The sequence below is a fragment of the Callorhinus ursinus genome, unplaced genomic scaffold (genome assembly GCF_003265705.2).
Source record: "Callorhinus ursinus isolate GAN/ISIS: 27379988/994484 unplaced genomic scaffold, GSC_fseal_2.0 scaffold27, whole genome shotgun sequence".
NCBI classification, from domain to species: Eukaryota; Metazoa; Chordata; class Mammalia; order Carnivora; family Otariidae; genus Callorhinus; species Callorhinus ursinus.
In genome coordinates this window covers 8,702,366-8,725,168 of record NW_027397089.1, presented here as the reverse complement: position 1 = coordinate 8,725,168, position 22,803 = coordinate 8,702,366, and the positions used below count along the sequence as shown (strand labels likewise).

The following is a 22,803-nucleotide window of genomic DNA, read 5'->3' as shown; positions in this document are numbered from 1 at the left end:
AAGAACAATACATAATAGAACATAAAACAAGAGGCACAACATAGGAAACCTATTAACAGAAATGATATTTTGTTAATGTTCTTAATTCAGAAAGGACCTAGACTAAATAAGACCAAAGTCAGTATTTTATTGTGTTATTCTAAAATGGGGAGGGGGAGGTTTCTCCCACTGAAACAGGCTGTAAGAGACAATTAGTTATTCTTTCCACTGTCGAGATCTCTAAGGCTATGGGAGATTGTGATTTTTTTTCTAGTCACATCTAAGCTCCCTTGATAAAATTTCTTACAGTGCTCATTAGAATTGGTTCCAAATTTCATTTTTTAATTGCTTCCCTTTTTGAGAAAAGGTATGAACTTTTTCCATCATATGCATTTACAAAGTTATAATTCACAAAGATTCTGGGTTTTTTGTTTTGTTTTGTTTTTCATTTTTTCCCTAACCTGGCACATCTTAATCTTTTCCTTAAGGTCTGTATCTATATTGCTATTTTCCAGGTTGTCTTGGTATCCTTGCTTCACCATTTGGCACCAGAGTCAACATAGTTTTACCACCATTATCTACACAGCAGCACCCCATCTGAATGGGACTCGCAACTGCCCTCCTCTATTGCATGCCTTTGCCTGGGTCCGCTTTCCCATTATGTTACCTATCTATCTGCTCCTAAAGAATGCCGTGAGGGAATGATGGTGCTTCACACAGAAGTTTTAAATCTTGCCCTTCATTTGAATTTAGTCACTGTGTATCACTGAATTCCTAACTTCCTTTCTTCAAGACTTTTTCTAAACTGAAAGTGACACCAAGTTAATCAGATTCATGTTTTTTAAAGCTCACAAGCTTTTTCTCTAATTATGATTAATTTGTTCTTGATGGCATTTATAGTTAATCATTAGGTACAGAATCTTTACATATTTTATTTTTAATTATTACACTAACCTCATGTGTTAATAAGTGCTATTATCCCCATTTTATAGGTGTGAAAACCAAGAATCAGGGAGTTTAAGTAACTTCTCCAAAAGCCTACAGTATGCATCTGCCTTTCCCACTAACCCAAGATCCAAGAGAGTCCTTTGGAGGCCATAACAATTGTTCTCAAATGTACATATGTATAAAAGTTATCAGCCATGTTTATTAAAAGTGTATCCTCTAGTCCACCTTCCAAATTCCAGGCTCCATCCTCCAGATTCTACTTCAGTGGGTAGACCCAGGCTTTGCCTTTCAACAAACTCTCTGGAAAATTTTGATGCAGACCATCTGTGCAGCACACACAGCTCAGGAGAGACCCAGACTGACTCTGCATTCCCAGCTATGTACCAGCTCCTAATGAAGCACCATATTTCCTGCTTTTCTTCTCCTTAAAGCCATAAATTAACCAAGTGCTGAGATTTACTTTTATAACAAAACTTAAGCTGAACGGGGTTTTCCAGAATTCAGGTTTTGTTAGGAAGCAGAATTACAGCCTGGGGATCAATAAAACTGGTTTCTTTGTCTTTTTCCTTTACTGACTTCTTGCGTGTCATTTGATAAAATAAACTTACTGTGTCTCATTCTTCTCCTCTATAAATGGAATGTGAAAATTCATGCCCACTACTCACTGAAAAGACCTCTAAAGGGGAAGATGACGATGGAGGGAGCACGAAAAGCTCCAGGCAAAGAACATGGTGTGAGTCCTCAAGACTCAATTACTCTCTTACCTAAGTAGGGCATACTGCTTTTATTATGGCTGCCATTTATTGCACAAAACATGAGGGATAACATATTTGGTTGGCATTGGTGAGACTGGCGTGCAGTACTTTGCAATGCGCAGGTTTCAGGTTCTTGGAAAAGTTATTTTAAGTCAATACACCTCCTTTTCTTCATGTGAAATGGGAAGGCATAATAATATTATCAGCTTCATGGGATGTTGAGTTGTCACTTCATGATTTGCATAAATGAGCTTTGATAAATTACTCAGCCCAAATATTTTCATTCTCAATAGCCTCGCTTCAAGCTATTGATAATATCAGTATATTCACTCTTATGTCTCTGTCTGTTACAGAAAACAAATACAACACTGTTCCTGCTCTTAGGACAGTTACTTTCAAAAAGATGAGACAATCTAATGTGATACCTAAAACAAGAGATTTGGCAGGATTTTCACAATGGGGGAGAAAGGGAGGAAAGCAAGAAAAGTGTATATAACTGTATATTAATGATCCTAGTTTTTAAAAACAATTTTAAAACAATTACCAATTCCTCCATAGTTTTGTATATATCCATTAAACATACACATATAAAATTTGTGTATACATTTTTATATAATATGTAATTTACTAAATATAAAATACATATATACATATATATCATTAATATAAGATGTTTTGGACAGAGAATAAAGAAAATAAAGGAATAAAGAAAAGGAAGGAAACAAAAAAGAAACATAAGTAAATAATAAAACAGTTTAAAAAAATACATGGATGTCCATTATAAAAAGAGCATATGTGATATGACCCCATCTAAGTAAATGTGAATTTGTGGGTGTGCATGTGTCTGAGATACATGAAAACATAGACAAAACACTAACAGGTTAGTTCAAGGTAGTGAGATTTAAGTGATCTTTACTCTTTTTCTGTATTGTTAGACTATTTCATATAATGACATGTTATTTATAACTGGAAACATTTTACAAAGGATAGACTGTGTCAAAATATTTATTATTGTACATGATGTATTGTTTTACTTTGTCTTTTCAAGTGTTCTCTAAAAGGTATGAATTATTTTGAAATGAGAAAAATGATATTCTTTAAAGAGGTATTCTCAGTAGTAACAAAATGCAGTGGAACAAAGATATTCTTAATAGAAGGCCAAGGCTGCTTTAGGGACCCAAATAAAGCAAAGTGCACAATGAGCTGGTTTTGCCAGAACAAACTCAGTCACTGAACTCTTCTTTTTCTTCTTTCTTTTCTTTCTATAGATGTTTTGAATTATGTAAATATTGGATTTGTTGAAAGAATCTATTTTTTTAAAATCTTTACAGTATGGTTTTACTTATGTTTTTCCAATTCATTATCATTTTCTACAACTCAACATGTCCCAAGCTGAACTTAGGATTTCCTTTCTGCCTCAACTTACTTCTCTTCCTGTCTCCTTTTTTAAGAGGTTTGTCACCACCTTCAACCAAGTCACCCAAACTGGATATCTGGGATCCACCCTGGATTCCTCCCTCTGTACCCAATGAGTCAATCATTTCTATAGATACTACATCCATCAGATCTCTCCTTATCACATCTCTTCTCCATAGCTATTGTCCTCATTGGTCCTACTCAGATTGCAGCAATTATCTTTAGATTGGTCCCCTTATCTCCACTTAGAAAATTTGATCAAGCCTGAGAATGTCTAAACTTCTTTACATGTTATGCAAACAGATGTGAGTTGCTTGCCTATCTTCATCTCCTTCAACGAACAATCTCTCCCAAAACATGCTGTCTTGGGGACTGTCAGTCACAATATTCTCACCCTCTATGATATTATAAGCCAGGCAGTGAGAGCTTCATCCCCCGAGGCTAAATGAGTGGTTTAGGGGTGGGCTTATGATAAGAAGGGGCAGACATTATGTCTCAGGACTTCTCTGCTACAGATAGAAGAAAAACTCTCTCTTGCTTTTTGGCAAGTCACATATGAATGAAGCAAACTCTTCTGTAAGACTTACTTCCTTGAAACTTTCTAGAAGGCCATGTTCAAATAGTATAGACACAGAACAAGTGAATTATTTTAGTTGTCCTATAAGCAGGCAAAGATATTCATCTTGTTTGGGAACCAACTCTAATTCTAAAAAGGTAACCAAATTAGTGGTGATTCATGACGATTTCTACTTTATTATCAGTGTGGTGGTTCCAAAAATTAATTAATTCCAATTTCTAATTCCAACCAGGCTATAAGTGTCTTTATTTTTTATCATCCCACATTAGGGGATTGTCATAGCAATTGTCTATTTCTTGTTCTAACTTTTTATTGATTAATAATATGTATAAAAGTACACAAAGTATATTGCTTAATAAATCTGCACAATTGAATACAACTTTGCTACTGCATATTTTTATGCACATAAATAAATTTTAAGATGTCTAAGGTCAGGACCATGTTTTCATTTTTCTCAACACCTGGTTCAATCCCAGGCCTAATGGTAATGCCCACTATTGATATCACTGTATTCTACCTGCCAGACATTTTATACTCGAAAGTCATCAGGTAAAAGGGTAGGAAGGCTACTGTAGAACATTCATTTAACAATAATTCTGCCAATAGCTAACACTTATCAAGTGCTTATAGGCACTATTATTATCTCAGTTTTACAGATTAGGAAACTGTGGTAGATGGAGATTTAAAAAGTGACTGAGATCAAATAGCCAGTAAGTTAAAGAGTAAGACCCCAAGAAAAAATTCAATTCCCAAAATATAATTTAAGCAATTGAATCCGTCCACTATGATAATTACCTTTTTCACTGAGATGAGAAAAACTTAACAATCTTTCTAAAGACCAAGCAAGAGACAATGCACTTTTCTTTAGTAAACATTAGCAATGATTCAGTCTTGGAGGAAGAAAGCAGTTGAGTGAATTCTAATAGCATTTAAAATTCTGCAAAAAAGACAAGCAAGAGCACATTTTATAATTAAAGACTTACGTTTTTATTATAGGCATCTTCCATTTCTTCCTGGATCCAGATCACCTCTGCTGCACTAGGCTTCTTTTTCACATTGTTGCTTGTTTGGAATTTCTGGAATCCTTAATTTGGGTTCTCTTCCTACTGGGTGGGATGATGCTTCTGAGTGGGCAGCCTGTCTCTCATCTCTTGAAATGCCTGTACATTTTATTATAAGACAATAAATGAGAAGGTCAGATTGTCCTTGAGGCCAATGAAAAAAACCCAACCAAAAAACCCACAAAATCACATTTACTCAAATTGGTTAAGGTGAAGAAATTCTTCAGATTTCTTAAGATATGTTGGAAATAGAGAGGGTGGTCCAAGATGGTAGCATAAAAAGACCCTGAACTTACTTCTTCCAAATCCACAATGACATATGGATTAATTCCCACTTAAAAAAAAACATGAAAACTAGCTGACCAGTTTTCTCCACAAGGGATAAAAGGGCTAGAGAGAGTTAGGGAGGAAGAGGGATAGGAGAGAAAGAAGTCTTACCAAAATCTACACATGGCAGCACAAACTAGGGAGGGATCTTACAGAACAGAACCTCTCCTTGAAAAGTGAAAGGTTTATACCCCACATTGGGCATCCTAAACCTTAGGACCTACACCAGTGAGGAGGCACAAAAAATGTCTGGCTTTCAAAATCAATGGGGCTTACATCCAGGGGACCCAAAGAACTGTGGGAATCTGAGATACTCTTTTTGAGGGGCTCCTGTGTAAACTCACTCATTCCAAAAAGCAGGGCAAAGGCAGTAGTTTGAGAGGGGACTGGATTATTTATGAGGGTGATGGAGCCCCACATCAGACTCGCGACTGGCTCAGCGGGGAGCCTGCTTCTCCCTCTCCCCTCCGGATGTGTGCTCTCTCTATCTCTCTCTCTCAAATGAATAAATAAAATCTTTTTAAAAAATTAAAAAATTAAAAATAAAAAAGACTACCCACTGATTTTTCGGGCAGAAACTCTGCAGGCCAGAAGAGAGTGGCATCATATATTTAAAGTGTTCTACCTGGCAAGGCTATCATTCAGAACTGAAGGAAAGATTAAAAGTTTTCCAGGCAGGCAAGAGGTAAGGGAGCTCATCAACACTAAACCAGTCTTATGAGAAATGTTAAAGGGTCTTCTTTAAGCTGAAAAGAAAAGGCACTAATTAATAACAAGAAAATATATGAAAGTAAAGATCCCTTATAAGGCTTGTATTAAGGTTAAAAAACGAAAGTAGTAAAATCAATTGTAACTACATAATCAGTTAAGGGATACACACAAAAAAAATGTAAATTATGACATTGAAGACATAAAATATTCAGGAGTAGGCAGTAAAAAAGTAGATTTTTTAAAGAATGCATTTATATTTAAGTTGCTACCAACTTAAAATAGATTGTTCTATATGTGGACTGTTATATATGAACCTCACAATAACCACAAAGCAAAAACCTATAGTAGATACAGAATCTAAAATAACACCAAAATTCATAAAACCACAAGGGAAGCAGAAAGAGAAGAAGAAAGGAACAGAGAGGAACTCAAAACCTCTAGAAAACAATGAACAAAATGGCAAAAGTACATACCTATCAATAATTACTTAAAATGTAAATGGACTAAATTCTCTAATCAAGGATATAGAGTAATTGAATGGATAGCAAAAACAAAAACAAGACTCATTACGTGCCCACAACAGACTCACATCAGATCTAAAAACACACATAGAATGAAAGTGAAGAGATGGAAGAAGAGTTTCCATGCAAACGGAAATAAAAAGAAAGCTATACTTATATCAGACAAAATACTTTAAAAGACTGTAGTAAAAGACAAAGGAAGGCATTACTTAATGACAAAGGGGTAAATCCAATAAAAGAATACAACATTTGTAAATATTTACATACCAAACCTAGGAGCACCTAAATACATAAAGCAAATATTAACAGATCTAAAGGGGAAAATTGGCAGCAATATAATAATAGTATGGGACTTTAATACCCCACTTATGTTGAGGGATAAATCATCAGGACAATAATTAATAAGGAAATATCAGCCTTAAAAACATTAGATCAGATGGACTTAATAAATATATGCAGATCATTCCCTCCAAAAGCAGCAAAATACATATTCTTTGCAAGTGTACATGGAACATTCTCCAGGATAAATCACATGTTAGACCACAAAACAAATCTCAATAAATTTAAGAAGACTGAACTCTTTCTCAAGCATCTTTTTTTGATCACACCATATAAAACTAGAAATCAATTACAATAAGAAAACTGAAAAAATCACCAGTATATGAAGGTTAAACAATGTGGTACTGAACAACAATGGGTCAATGAAGAAATCAAAGGGGAAATTTTAAAAATACCTTGAGACAAAAGAAAATAGAAATACAACAACCCAAAATCTATGGATACATGAAAAATAGTTCTAAGAGGGAAGTTCAGAGCAATACAGGCCTACCTCAAGAGACAAGAAAATGCTCAAATAAACAATCTAATTCTACACCTAAAGCAATTAGACAAGGAAGAACAAGCAAAGGCCAAGGGTAGTAGAAGAAAGGACATAATAAAGATTAGAGTGGAAATAAATAAAATAGAATAAAAAACAATAGAAAAGATCAATAAAACTAAGAGCTGCTTCTTTGAAAGAATTAACAAAATTGATAAACCTTTAGCGAGATTCACCAAGAGAAAAAGAGAGAAGGCTCAAATAAATAAAATTAGAAATGAAAGAGAAGTTACAAAGATACCACAGAAATACAAAAGATCAAAAGAGATTTACTATGAATAATTATATGCCAGCAACTGTACAACATAGAAAAAATTAATAAATTCCTAGAAATATATGATTTTCCAAAAAATAAATAAATTCCTAGAAATATATAATCTTTACTATTCTTTATGAATAATGAAGAAATAGAAAGTCTGAATAGACTGATTATTTGTAAGACAATTGAATCAATAATAAAAAACCTCCCAAAAAACAAAAGTCGAGGACCAGACAGTTTCACTGGTGAATTCCATGAAAATTCCAAAGATTTAATACCTATCTTTCTCAAACTCTTCCAAAAAATTGAAAAGGAGGGAATGCTTCCAAACTCACTTTACAAGGCCAGCATTACTCTGATACCAAAACCACACAAGGACACTACAAAAAAAGAAAACTACAGGTCAATATCCCTGATGAACATAGATGCAAACAAAAATCCTCAACCAAATATCAGCAAACTGAATTCAACAATGCATTAAAGGGATCACACATCATGATCAAGGGGGATTTATTCCACAATGCGAGGATGCTTCAACATCTGCAAATCAATTACTTTACATCATAACAAAATGAAGGGTAAAAATTATATCATCATCTCAATAGAGGCAGAAAAAGCATCTGACAAAATTCAACACCCATTTATGATAAAAACTTCCAATGAAGTGAGGCTAGAGGGAATCTACCTCAACATAATAAAGGTGATATATGATAAACCCACAGCAAATATTATACTTAACAGTGGGAAGCTGAAAGCTTTGGTCTAAAATCAGAAACAAGACAAGGATGCCCACTTTCACCACTTTTATTCAACATTGTATTGGAAGCTCTTGCCCTGGCAATCAGATAAGAAAAAGAAATAAAAAGCATCCAGATAGGAAAGAAAGAAGTAAAACTGTCACTATTTGCAGATGACATAATTCTATATATAAAAACCCTAAGGATTCCACCAAATAACTCTTAGAACAAATAAATGAATTCAGTAAAGTTTCAGGGCACAAAATTAGTATATTAAAATTGGTTGTGTTTCTATATACTAATAACAGAAATTTATTTATTTATCAGGAAGAAAAACTTTAAAAACCATTCCATTTTGAATGGCATCAAAAAGAATACAATACCTAGGAATAAGTTTTACCAAGGAGGTGAAATGCCTGCATACTGAAAATATAAGACAATAATAAAAGAAATTGAAGATACAAATAAATGCAAATATATTTCATGCTCATAAATTGGAAGAATTAATATTGTTAAAATGTCTCTATTACCAAAGCAATCTACAAATTTAATGCAATCTCTATCAAAATTCCAATAGCATTTTTTCATAGTACTAAAACAAATAATTCTAAAATTTGTATGGAAACAAAAAAGACCCCAAATAGCCAAAGCAATCTTGAGAAAGAAGTATAAAACTGGAGGTATCATGCTCCCAGATTTAAAACTATACTACAAAGCTGTAATAATCAAAACAATATGGTATTGGCATAAAAACCAATGCATAGATCAATGGAATGGAAAAGAAAATTCAGAAACAAACCCACACATATGTAGTCAACGAATCTATGACAAAGGAGGCAAAAATATACAGTCAGGAAGGGACAGTCTTTTCAATAAATGGTGCTGGGAAAACTGGACAGCCACATGCAAAAAAAAAAAAAATGAAAGTGGACTGCTATCTTATACTATACACAAAATAAACTCAAATTTATTAAAGACTTAAATGTAAAACCTGAAACCATAAAAGAAGAAAAAATATGCAGTAAACTCTTTGATATTAGTCTTAACAATATTTTTTTTTTAATTTGGCTTCTCAGGCAAAGATAACAAAAGTGAACAAAACAAAAAACAAAAGGGACTACATCAAACTAAGAGGCTTCTGTACAGCGAAGGAAACCATCAATAAAATAGAAAGGCAAAATTCTGAATGGGAGAAGATATTTGCAAATTATATATCAGGTAAGGGTCTAATACACAAAATATATAAAGAGCTCAATAACAAAAAACCAAACAGTCTGACTTAAAAATAGGCAAATAACTTGAATAGATGTTTTTCCAAAGACATACACAGGTGGCAAATAGGCACACGAAAAGATGTTCAATATCACTAATAACGAGGGAAATGCCAATCAAAATCACAATGAGATAACACCACAAACCTGTTAGAATGGCTATTATCAAAAACACAAGAAGTAACAAGTTTTGGCAAGGATGTGGAGAAAAGAGATCCCTTCTTCACTCCTGGTGGGAATGTAAATTGGTGCCACCACTATGCAAAAAGTATGAAATTTCCTCAAAAAACTTAAAAATATAACTACCATATGATCAATACCACTTCTGAGTACTTACCCAAAGAAAATAAAAACACTAGATTTTATCAGCCAAAGCTGAATTTAAACACACAGTCTTGTCTCCAGTATGGGTTATAGTATGTGACTCTCCCCAAGGGGCAAGGCTATGACATTTAATTCAGAGACTGTAAGGAGAAATAAATATTCTAAAGTGTTTTTCATTTGGGGAAGACTCTTATTCCAGCAATGTTCTTGCTTAATTATTTTCTCTAATAAGAAACTGAAAAGCTACTGGAAGTCCAAGATGGCACAGAAGAAGGAGACCTTAGTTATGTCTGGTCCCAGGAATTCAGCTAGATACCTATCAAATCATTCTGAACACCTGTTAACTCAACCGGAGATCTAAGAAAATAGCTGCAACTTTACAAATAGAAAAGCGATCACTTTCTCCAAGAATGAAAAGATGGAAAAACTCACCTCAAGAAAGAGAACAAGAGGCAGGACTGACTGCCAGGGACCTAATCAGTATGGACATGAGTAAGATGTCAGAACTAGAGCTCAGAATAATGATTACAAAGATTCTAGCTGGGCTTGAGAAAAGCACAGAAGACACTAGAGAATTCCTTTTTGGAGAAATAAAAGAACTAAAATCTAACCAAGTCAAAATCAAAAAGGCTACTAATGAGATGCAATAAAAAATGGAGACTCTAACTGCTAGGATAAATGAGGCAGAAGAGAGAATTAGTGATACAGAAGACAAAGTGATGGAGAATAAAGAAGCTGGGGGAAAAAGAGATAAACAACTACTGGATCATGATGAGGAGAATTCAAGACATAAGTGACACCATAAAGCAAAACATCAGAATAATTGGGATCCCAGAAGAAGAGAAAAGGTAGGGGGTGCAGAAGGTATATTGGAGCAAATTATAGCTAAGAACTTTCCTAATCTGGGGAAGGAAACAGGCATTCAAGTCCAGGAGGCACAGAGAATCACCCTCAAAATCAATAAAAATAGAACAGTATCCCGACATATGCTAGTGAAAATTGCAAATGTCAGGGACAAAGAGAAAATTCAAAAAGCAGCTCAGGACAAGAGGTCTGTAACCTACAAGGGTGGTAACATTAGACTAGCAGCAGACCTATCCACAGAGACCTGGCAGGCCAGAGAGGACTGGCATGATACTGGCATGATATAGTCAGAGTGCTAAATAAGAAAAATATGCAGCCAAGAATACTTTATCCAGGTAGGATGTCATTCAAAATAGAAGGAGATAAAAAGCTTCCACGACAAACAGAAACTAAAAGAATTTGTGATCACTAAACCGGTCCGGCAAGAATTATTAAAAGGGATCCTTTAAGTGAAGAGAGAGCCCAAAAGTAACACAGACAAGAAAGGAAAAGAGACAATACATGGAAACCGTGACTTTACAGGTGATACTATTGCACCAAATTTATATCTTTCAATAATTACTCTGAATGTAAATGGGCTAAATTCCTCAATCAAAAGACACAGGGTATCAGATTAGATTTAAAAAAAAAAAAGACCCATTGATATGCTGCCTGCAAGGGACTCATTTTAGACCCAAAGACACCTCTAGATTGAATGTGAGGGGGTGGAAAACCATTTATCATGCTAATGGACATCAAAAGAAAACTGGGGTGGCAATCCCTATATTAGACAAATTAGATTTTAAAACAAAGACTGTAATAAGAGATGAGGGAGTACATTATATTATAATTAGAGGGTATTTCCAACAAGAAGATCTAACAGTTGTAAATATTTATGCCCCCAACTTGGTAGCAGCCAATTATATAAACCGATCAATAACAAATCAAAGAAACACATTGATAGTAATACAATAATAGTGGGGGACTTTAACACCCCATTCACTGCAATGGACAGATCAGCTAAGCAGAGGATCAACAAGGAAACAAGGGCTTTGAATGACACACTGGACCAGAGGGACTTCACAAATATATTCAGAGCATTCCATCCTAAAGCAAGAGAATACACATTCTTCTCAAGGGCACATGAAACTTTCTCCAGAATAGATCACATACTGGGTCACAAATCAGATCTCAACCAGTATCAAAAGGCTGGAATCATTCCCTGCATATTTTCAGGCCACAATGTTCTGAAATTTGAACTTAATCACAAGAGGAAATTTGGAGGGAACTCAAACACTTGGAGGTTAAAGGGCATCCTGCTAAAGAATGAATGGGTCAACAAGGAAATTAAAAAATTCATGGAAACAAGTGAAAATGAAAACACAACTGTTCAAAACCTTTGGGATGCAGCAAAGGAGGTCCTAAGAGGGAAGTATATAGCAATACAAGCTTTTCTCAAGAAACAAGAAAGGTCTCAAATACACAACCTAAACTTACACTGAAAGGAGCTGGAGAAGGAACAGCAAATAAAACCTAAACCAGGCAGGAGAAGAGAATTAATAAAGATTAGTAAAGATTAGAGCAGAAATCAATGAAATAAAAACTAAAAGAACAGTAGAACAGATCAATGAAACTAGGAGCTGGTTCTTTGAAAGAATTAATAAGATTGATAAACCCTTGACCAGATTTATCAAAAAGAAAAGAGAAAGGACCCAAATAAATAAAATCATGAATAAAAGAGGAGAGATCACAACCAACACCAAAGAAATACAAACAATTGTAAGAACATATTATGAGCAACTATATGCCAACAAATTAGGCAATCTGGAAGAAATGGATGCATTCCTAGAGACATATAAACTACCAAAACTGAACCAGGGAGAAACAGAAAACCCACACAGACCCATAACCAGTAAGGAAATTGAAGCAGTAATCAAAAATCTTCCAATAAACAAGAGTCCAGGACCAGATGGCTTCCCTGGGGAATTCTACCAAACATTTAATGAAGAATTAATACCTATTCTGAAGCTGTTTCAAAAAATAGAAATGGAAGGAAAATTTACAAATTTATTCTATGAGGCCGGCATTACCTTGATCCACAAACCAGACAAAGACCCCATCGAAAAGGAGAATTACACACCAATATCCCCGATGAACATGAATGCAAAAATTCTCACCAAAATACTAGCCAATAGGACCCAACAATACATTAAAAGGATTATTCACCACAACCAAGTGGGATTTATTCCTGGGATGCAAGGGTGGTTCAACATACACAAATCAATCAATGTGAAACACAACATAAATATAAGAAAAGACAAGAACTATATGATCTTCTCAATAGATTCAAAAAAGCATTTGACAATGTACAGCATCCTTTCTTGATTACAACTCTTCAGAGTGTAGGGCTAGAGGGTACATACCTCAATATCATAAAAAGCCATCTACGAAAAGCCCATAGTGAATATCATTCTCAATGGGCAAAAAACTGAGAGCTTTTCCCCTTAGGTCAGGAACACAGCAGGGATGTCTACTATCACCACTACTATTCTACATAGTGCTGTAAGTCCTAGCCTCAGCAATCAGACAACAAAATGGAATAAAATGCATTCAAATTGGCAAAGAAGTCAAACTCATGCTTCACAGATGACATGATACTCTATGTGGAAAATCAAAAAGACTATACCCCCAAATTGCTAGAACTCATACAGGAAAATCAACAAAGTGGCAGGATATAAAATCAATGTACAGAAATCAGTTGCATTTCCATACACTAAAAACGAGACAGAAGAAAGAAATTAAGGAGTCAATCCCATTTATCCAGCTAGGATTGCACCAAAAACTGTTAAGATACATAGGAATAAATGTAACCAAAGAGGCAAAGGATCTGTACTTGGAAAACTATAGAACACTAATGAAAAAATTGAGGAAGACACAAAGAAATGGAAAAATGTTCCATGCTCATGGATTGGAAGAACAAATATTATGAAGACGTCAATGCTACCTAGAGCAATCTACACATTCAAAGCAGTCCCTATCAAAATACCATCAACTTTCTTCACAGAGCTAGAACAAATAATCCTAAAATTTGTATGGAACCAGAAAAGACCAGAATAGCCAAAGGAATGTTGAAAAAGAAAACCAAAACTGGTGGCATCACAATTCCTGACTTCAAGTTATAATCTTCAAGACAATATGGTACTGGCACAAAAACAGACACATAGATCAATGGAAAAGAACAGAGAAACCAGAAATGGACCCTCAACTCTATGGTCAACTAATCTTCCACAAAGCAGGAAAGAATATCCAATGGAAAAAAGATGCCTCTTCAACAAATGGTGTTGGGAAAATTGGACAGCCACATGCAGGAGAATGAAACTGGACTATTTCCTTACACAAGACACAAAAATAGACTCAAGATGAATGAAAGACCTGTATGTGAGACAGGAATCCAACAAAATCCTAGAGGAGAACATAGGCAGAAACCTCTATGACCTTGGCTGCAGGAACTTCTTGCTAGACACATCTCAAAGGCAAGAGAAATAAAGGCAAAAATGAGCTATTGGGACCTCATCAAGATAAAAAAGCTTTTGCACAGCAAAGGAAACAGTGGACAAAATCAAAAGACAACTGACAGAATGGAAGAAGATATTTGCAAATGTCTTATCAGATAAAGGGCTAATATCCAAAATCTATAAAGAACTTATCAGATTCAACACCCAAAGAACAAATAATCCAATCAAGAAATGGGCAGAAGACATGGACAGACATTTCTCCAAAGAAAACATACAAATAGCCAACAGACACTTGAAAAAATGCTCAGCATCACTCAGCATCAGGGAAATACAAATCAAAACCACAATGTGGTCTCACCTCACACCAGTCAGAATGGCTAAAATTAACAAGTCAGGAAATGACAGATGTTGGTGAGGATACAGAGAAAGGGGAGCCCTCCTACACTGTTGGTGGGAATGCAAGCTGGTGCAGCCACTCTGGAAAACGGTATGGAGGTTCCTCAAAAAGTTAAAAACAGAGCTACCCTATGACCCAGCAATTGTACTACTAGGGATTTACTCCAAATATACAAATGTAGTGATCCAAAGGGGTCCTGCACACCAATGTTTATAGCAGGAATGTCCACAAGAGCCAAACTATGGAAAAGCCCAGATGTTGTCCATCAACAGATGAATAGATAAAGAAGATGTGGGGTATATGTAAGTACATATATATATACATATATATATATATATACATTCAATGGAATGTTATACAGCCATGAAAAAATGAAATTTTGCCATGTTACAACATGGTTGGAACTAGAGGGTAATATGCTAAGCAAAATATGTCAGTCAGAGAAAGACAATTATCATATGATCTCAGTCATGTCTGGAAGTTTAAGAAACAAAACAGAGGATCATAGGGGAAGAGAAACAAGATAAAATCAGAGATGGAAACAAACCATGAGAGACTCGTAGGCTCAGGAAACAAACTGAGGGTTGCTGGGAAGGAGATGAGGGGATGGGGTAACTGGGTGATGGACATTAAAGAGGGCATGTGATGTAATGAGCACTGGGTATTATATAAGACTAATGAATCACTGAACTCTACCTCTGAAAATAATAATACATAATATGTTAATTAATTGATTTTAAATTTAAAAGACTCTCCCTCCCTCTCCCTCTGCCTCACCCCCACTAAAATAAATAAATCTTTAAAAAAATACTAATTTGAAAAGATATGTACCCCTATGTTTATTGAAGCATTATTTACAATAGCCAAGATATGGAAACAACCTAAGTGGCCATTGATGGATGAATAAATAAAAAAGATGTGATATATATACACAATGGAATACTACTCAGCCATGAAAATGAAGGAAATCTCACCATTTGTAACAATATGGATGGGCCTTGAGAGTATTATGCAAAGTAAAGTAAATCAGACGGAGAAAGACAAATACTATATGATTTCATTTATATGTGGAGCCTAAGAAACAAAACAAAACCCATATATATAGAGAACAGATTGATGGTTATCAGAGGGGAAGGTATTTAAAGAGTGAAAAGGTTGAAAGGTCAGTTGTATGTTGATGTATAGGAACTAGACTTATTTTGTGGTGATCACTTTGTAATATACGCAAACAAATTATAAAATATGCAAATTATTATGTTATACACTTGAAATTAATATAATGTTATATACCAATTTCCCTCAGTAAAAAAAGGTGTGTGAAAAAGAAATCTTAAGACTGTTTACTTTGACACATAGCTTGAAAAGCTATAGATATTGCTGAGACATTTCTAGGTGATAAATCTATGTTCTGATTCTTATTTTATTATAAATATTTCTGCTAAAAAATAAAAAATAAACAGTAGGCATTAGTGATTTCATTGCTGCCTTTCTTTGGTTGTTTTTATTTAATATATCTAAGATGAAAAGAGAAAATTTGGTGAGACAAATATATACATATACTATTTTGATGTCCATGCCATGAAATATTCAAAAGAATAAGTGGAATTAATATATGTTGATTCTGGACTAGAAGAGACCACACATGAAGGTTTTATACATTATGGATCTGTAGTCCAAGAGGAGATAAGACAGATTAAAAGCATGAGTTTCAAGTTCCCTTATAATTAAATTCAATGAATCAGTGTAACTTTAAAAGCAAAAGCAAATCTAAGCAATTTAATAAATCAATTTTTTAAGTAAGGGTTTCATTTTTTCATTGAGTAAAAAAACTATTGTAGTTGTAAAAGACTGTGATACACAATCCATATTAGGGAGAAACATGGTCCTAACCTTTAAGAAATATCTCTTGCTCTTTCTTTCCCAAAACAACTATCTTAATAAATATCTTTCAAATCAAGTGGTAACAACCACAGAAGTCATGTCAGTCTGCATTTGCATTATCTAACTGATGATCTGAAGAATGATGAAGGGATGACGATTCCATTAAGCTGTCAGCCCAAGTCACTGTGCACACAGCATTGTAAATTATCCATTTCTTCATTGTGCTCCCCTTATTTTCAAATGTTAGAGTAGGATCCAGTTAGGCTCAGAAGGGTCCCAGAGGAATATTTTCTGCCCTTGCCCACCCTGCCTCCCTGCATCCTGCATCCTCACAATGATATAACACTTCAAATCTCATCTTGTGGGAGTCACAAGGTCAAACTGGTTGGTTCTATGCAGTTCCAAACAAGAGGTGCCTTTTAATATGCAGTTTTTCCTGATTCATAGGAACTTTAATATTATCACAAATATGCATGAACATTATTTCTTTCTGAACCAGTAAACCAGGCAGATACCCCTGTCATGGCCAGAAAAAAAAAACATTTAGTTAGGCAGAGTGATCTTTCCCATCAGTCCAATACTCAGCCATTAAACAAAGCAGCAGGTGGATAATGACGGAGTTAATGGCTATTAGATGGTTCTTATTAAAGGAATAATATCAACTGCTGAATATTTGCTATGTTCCATTCACAATGGAACAACCTTACAAACTTTGAAATAGGTGTAATTGTTTTCCCAATTTTATCTCCTATCTTACAACCTTTGAATTAGGTGTAATTGTTTTCTCAATTTTATAGATGAAGAAACAAAAGCTTATAGAACCTGTGACACTGCTAGGAGCTGAATCAGGATTTGAATCCTGCTTCAAATTTTAACTTGAGAGTTAATTTTAGACTTCACAGAGGAAGCTGTGCATGACAACAGTCCAAACACACAGAGAAACCAAGCTTGGTCCACCATGAAGCTATGACGTAGAGAAGAAAATACTATTTTTTCCGAAAATTTGGTATGTCTGTGAGGGTATTACACAGGCAATTTACCTGAATTCCATTATGAAACAAAAGAAAAATTAAAGAGCATGGAAAGTTGGTACTCTTTCAGGAATAATAATAATAAGGTAACACCCTTAGAGCTCCCACTAAAGGCCCTGCCTTTTTTTTTTTTAAGTTTCCCATCTGTGCTCCTATAAGCATGAAATTGAAAGAAGACACTGCCGTGCCAAACAAACCCAAATTTCCTATCTGAATTCTCTAGAATGTCTCCTTTTTCAACCTACTTGTAGATTTTTATTTTATTCTTTATTTGGTTCCAGTGCATTCTACATCAAAGCAATAGTTCCAGCCTCCCTTTCAAGTCTCTAAATCTCATTGCCTTTATTCAATTTCTTCTCACTCTATTCTACTACTTTCATTTTTATGGTCCATCTTACTCTTTCTATTTTCTTCTGTGGTTGTGAACATTATGAATACCCCTGCTCCTGTCCCTGTGAATGTTATAAATCCTCTGACATCATCTTCTTTATTTTTCTCACTTTCTGTCTGGGATAGCTAAAATAAACCCCATATTTACATAATAGGTAACATCTATATAATCTCTTGTGTATATATTTGCCAAAGAGAGGCAAGAATATATTTGTTAATTCATGAATTTATTTGCAATTGAGATTATAGTGTTTATTCCAGAGTATATATTAATTATATAGATTCTTTGACATTTAATTACACATCTAGCAATGATTTTTTTAAAAAGAATCATTAAAAATGAATTATGTTAAATGGCAAATACACAAAAACCTCACATAACAGTGATAATTATGACTAGATAATTTATCACCTTGATAATGATAATAAAGATGGCAATGATGATGATGATAAATCTATGAACTAAATATTATTATACTTGTATACACACAAAAAAAACCTATCCTCCTTAAGTGATGGTAAATAAGCCTAAAATGAATAAGCCTACAATCATGGTTGACTGTAATCATGCTGCTAATATTGTCTTTTGCACAACTCCTACTTAGTGATTTTGAATTTAATGTATTTCCAAAGGCATTGCCAGATGCCAGTGAATACATGAAGAATATAAAAGAGAAAAAAAATAGAACAAGGCCTTAAAACATTATCAAGTATCAACAGTTTTGTTTTAACAACTTCTGAAAAGCTGAAAAGTACTTCCTATTGTACTCTACATACTAGATAATCCATGTTCACATTTACTTACATAAATGCTGTTGTCTGGAGGCTCTGTTATTACCATTTATTATTTATGGAGTGCCAACAGGATTTTAAGACATTTTCCCTTTATGTTGAGTCACACTCAGTCTAGATAGAACAAATGAGATGAGGCATAAAAACCCAGGAGTAGGTGGGAGTATTAAGTTCTTGCTTGTTTTGTTTGTTTGTTTCTATGCTACTTTCCTCGATGACAGAGAACACAAGCATCAGTGTTCTTGATCAAAGAAGGAGCATAGGAAAAAAGAAGAAAACGTGGCTAAAGTCAGGACATGTCAAAGAAATGGCCAAAAAATGCCTTAATTCATCTATTATAATTCTAGCTTCAGGAAGAATAAGAAAAGGATATTGTTCTTTTGAGTCCCAGAAAGAAAAAAGAAATCCAAGAAATGAATTTGTGAAGTCAAACTTTAAGAAAGTAAATTGAGTAAGAAAAGCTAGGATTTGCTTTTATGCTTAATCAACTGAATTTTATTGGTGCTCTTTTTACCGTGTATTACAGACCATATTACAATACTTAATTCATATTCATTTCCCATTAATTCAGTTAAATGGCTCTGTTGGCCACTCTTACAATAAAGACAACTAATAATAATGATGGAATTGAAAAAGATATATTGTGGCCCATGCATCATTTCTCAATACTGGAGGTAAAATAGAATCCAGGATTCTGGAGCCAAACTGTATGGGTTCAAATCCTGACTCTGTCACTTACTAACTGTGTAACCGTAGACAATTTACCTAACCTCTCTGTGCTTCAATTTCCTCATCTTTAAATACGGATAATAATAATATCTACCCCATTGAGTTGTTACAAAAATTAACTTAGTTAATAAATGTAAAAATTAGAATAAGTGCCTTCCATATATTAAGCACTATTTAAGTATCTGCTGTTATTTGAAAGTTATTTTTGTAAAAATATGTGACTAATTATGACATTCACTTCTGGTTTTAATAATACTCATAAAACCAGAAATAGAAAAAAATTCTTAATTTGAGGTATCGGTTAAGAATGCTTCTGGTGGAAAATAACAGAAAACTCCATGAATGGTGGTTTAAGCTACAAAAACATTTTGTGTTTATTTTAAAATAATTTCAGAAGCAGACAGTCTCAGAACTGGGTCAGTGAGCCAAAAATATAACCCAGGACTCGCTCATTCCAGCTTTGTGTTCTGCCCATGCTTAGTTAGCTGTCAGCTCTTCATTCTCATGCTGGTTGCTTATGATTAGAAGGGCTGCCACAGCTCCACACAGCAAGACTAGATGTAGAGAAAGGAGAACTGTCAACAAGTCCTACACTCACATATGAACTGACACCTATCCCCTAAGACGATTCAAGTTATCTCTCTCTTAAAACACTAGCAGACTTCCTATAAAACAGGCTCTGCAGCATCTATAATGAGAGGCCACAGAATGGCTTTTGGGTCAGCCCACTAGCAAGTTCTGTTACTTTGATAAAGACAGTCTATCAGAAACCAACAACAAATGTCACACATATGGTGAGACACTCAAAGTATTCTGACTGAAGCTCAGAATAAAAAAAAAAATCTGCTTATTTACAGGTATTATTCAATATTTTTATGGAGGCCCTAGCCAATGACTGTAAGCAATGAAAATCAAAGATAACCAACTGAAAAATTTAGATTTGAAATGAAATAAAATCAAAATTCAATTCCTTTGTCTCACTAGCAACATTTCAAGTGTTCAATGGCCTCATGTGGTAGTGGTTACCATACTGGACAACACCAATTGAGAACACTTCCACCATCTCAGAAAGTTTGACTTGACATTGCTGTAGTTTAGAGGTAAAGTTGTCAGTATCTATCAACCTTTAAAATGTGAGTATTTGTTGAATGTACAATTACACTATTGATAATAATTTACTGAAACACACAAGTACACAAAGATGTATGTATAAAATTGCAGTATCATTAGCAGTACTCAAAAACTGGAAATGATATAAGTACCTATCACAAGAGGGGGATTTAATAAATTATAGTCCATTTGTATTGTAACATATCATGCAGATATTTGAAAGAATGACATATAACTATATATAGTAATAAGGAAAATTGCTTGCCATATATTGTTGAGTGAAGCAAGTTACACATGTAGAGGATGATCTTATTTTGATTTTAAATTATATGTAAATTTGTATAAATTGTATACATACATTTGCATAAGTTTCAGGACCAGGACTAGGGGGATGTAAGTGAGGTGTTTAGAACACAAAATATAAGGTGCTCACTCTCAACGCCTCTTTAATTTTACACACTAGATCCCTCACTCTCCGTACCAGAGTCCTGGCCTTGATGTGGGCCTTGAAAAATTCTTGAGAAGAACCATACATGAGTAAAAGAGTATTATCATTTTAACCCTTTTTACTTATATGTTATTTGAATTTTTTTTTTTTTAAGAAAAGATTGGAAGAACTTGTTTAATGAGGCCTGTATCCAAGGGACCAATGTCTACCATATGGCAGTGAAAGCTTTTCTTCAGCCTGGAGCCCCTTACAGTGCAGCAACACGTTAGTATTTGAGCAGACTTTCATGTTCACTTCCACATAATTTCTCAGAATTTTCATTTATTTTATTAATTCTCCAACCCTTTGACAGAGGAAATACTATCAACACTGACTGTATGAATGATCATATTTGCTTCTAAGTATGTTTTTTAATGTTCTCAATGCTTATTAGTAATAGCTCTTCTAGGGTCAGTTTCTGTATAGTTACCATGTAATTGAGCAAAATTTTAATGACTCTTTAACAGCACAGAAAGTGGTTAGTCATTTGCCAAATAATTCCATTAGCTGAAGTCACTGGTCTATGTACCAAAAGATACTCTGCTAACCATGGAATCTCTAACATGAATATGAGTGACTTCAGTCTTTTTCATTCAGTCTATTTATCTTTCTTTCTGATCAATCTTCATTCCCTTTGTTGTTTTGCTTTTCCAAGTTTTGAACTTTACATGATTATTTAAATGCAATTTGATAACCTTATTTTTTCAGGAGAGCATATTTGTTGTATCCTACTAACCTTTAGTAATTAAAACTAATATTTGGCTTAGCTTTATTTTATTAGGCATACTTTTCACAAAAGATAAAGTGTAGGAGTGTGCCCTGTTTTATACTGATAATAAATTGACACAATCTTCTTGCTATTTTTATATTGCCACCATATGGTGTGAAATGTTTCCATTGTGTTTTGTTGTTTTTCAAAGACAGAACTAATAGTTTCCTTTTCTGTTTTAAAACCTTCCAAACCCATCCATAAAAAATCCTACCCATAATTCCACCATCCAAATTCACAGTTATAAATTAGTAAATGGCTGAAATAAACAAAACATATTTCAAAATACAGATTACCTGGTTTTTATTTTCCCCACGTGTAATTTTAAAAACAAATGCTGTGTCCCCCAGTCTTCTGCTGTGATGCCAGTATGTCACAAGTCAGTTTATGGAAGAATGAAACCTTTATCTAAGTCAGCCAGCTGTTTGGGATGCATTATGCCGAACAATGGATTTGATCATTTTTCCTAATGACCTGATTAACTTTGGTCACATGAAAATACTGATAGCTGCTTAGAAATTAAAGTTAAGATGATGTCAATTTATAATTTTAACCAAAGTTCTATTTCAATAGGATAGGTGTTTATGTATTCCTTTAGAGAGTAAACAACCTAAATTAATATTTTAATATGGAATAAACTGATTCATGTTTTTGGATTCACGTCTGTTTGTAAATTTTATCTACATTTCCTAGTTGAACAAAGAGTGAAATCACTTTTAAGGAAAAGAAATTAACTATTTTTAAATTAGTGGACCCATCCTATTTCAGTCATGTGGTTCTTTTTTGGCTAGATTAAGTTGCATGAAAAATAACATTAATTTGGTTCTTAATACAGTTAGTTAGCTTGAAAAATTTAAATCTCAAAATCCTTCAGCAGTCCACTGTTTATTTCCATTATTATAAATACATGGAAGCATTTGTCTATAATCTCTATTGACTATTTTAGATGCTTCTTTCCAGACCTCAGTTTACCCTTAGAAAGTTAAAAGAAAAAATCTCTATCATTCTAAAATTCTATAATTCTATCTGAATTTTCAAATGGTCTAATAAAACTATATTCTTGCTTCACGTTATTTGATGTGCATAAATTTTTCTT

General features: G+C 34.1%; 1 protein-coding gene across 15 annotated transcripts in view; it reads right to left on the bottom strand.

The window, feature by feature from the left end:
* Nucleotides 1-22,803, bottom strand: part of LMNTD1 (lamin tail domain containing 1) — a 490,983-nt gene that overhangs the window by 367,931 nt on the left and 100,249 nt on the right. For 9 of the 15 annotated variants that reach the window (XM_073877814.1, XM_073877809.1, XM_073877810.1 and 6 more), the window contains one exon: nt 4,659-4,835. In XM_073877814.1, coding sequence (XP_073733915.1) covers nt 4,659-4,682 — 24 coding nt within the window. In that variant the 5' untranslated portion in view covers nt 4,683-4,835. Of the gene's footprint in view, nt 1-4,658; nt 4,836-18,625; nt 18,714-22,803 lie in introns of those variants that run through there. The other 6 variants (XM_073877817.1, XM_073877823.1, XM_073877813.1 and 3 more) reach the window with 5 other exon arrangements.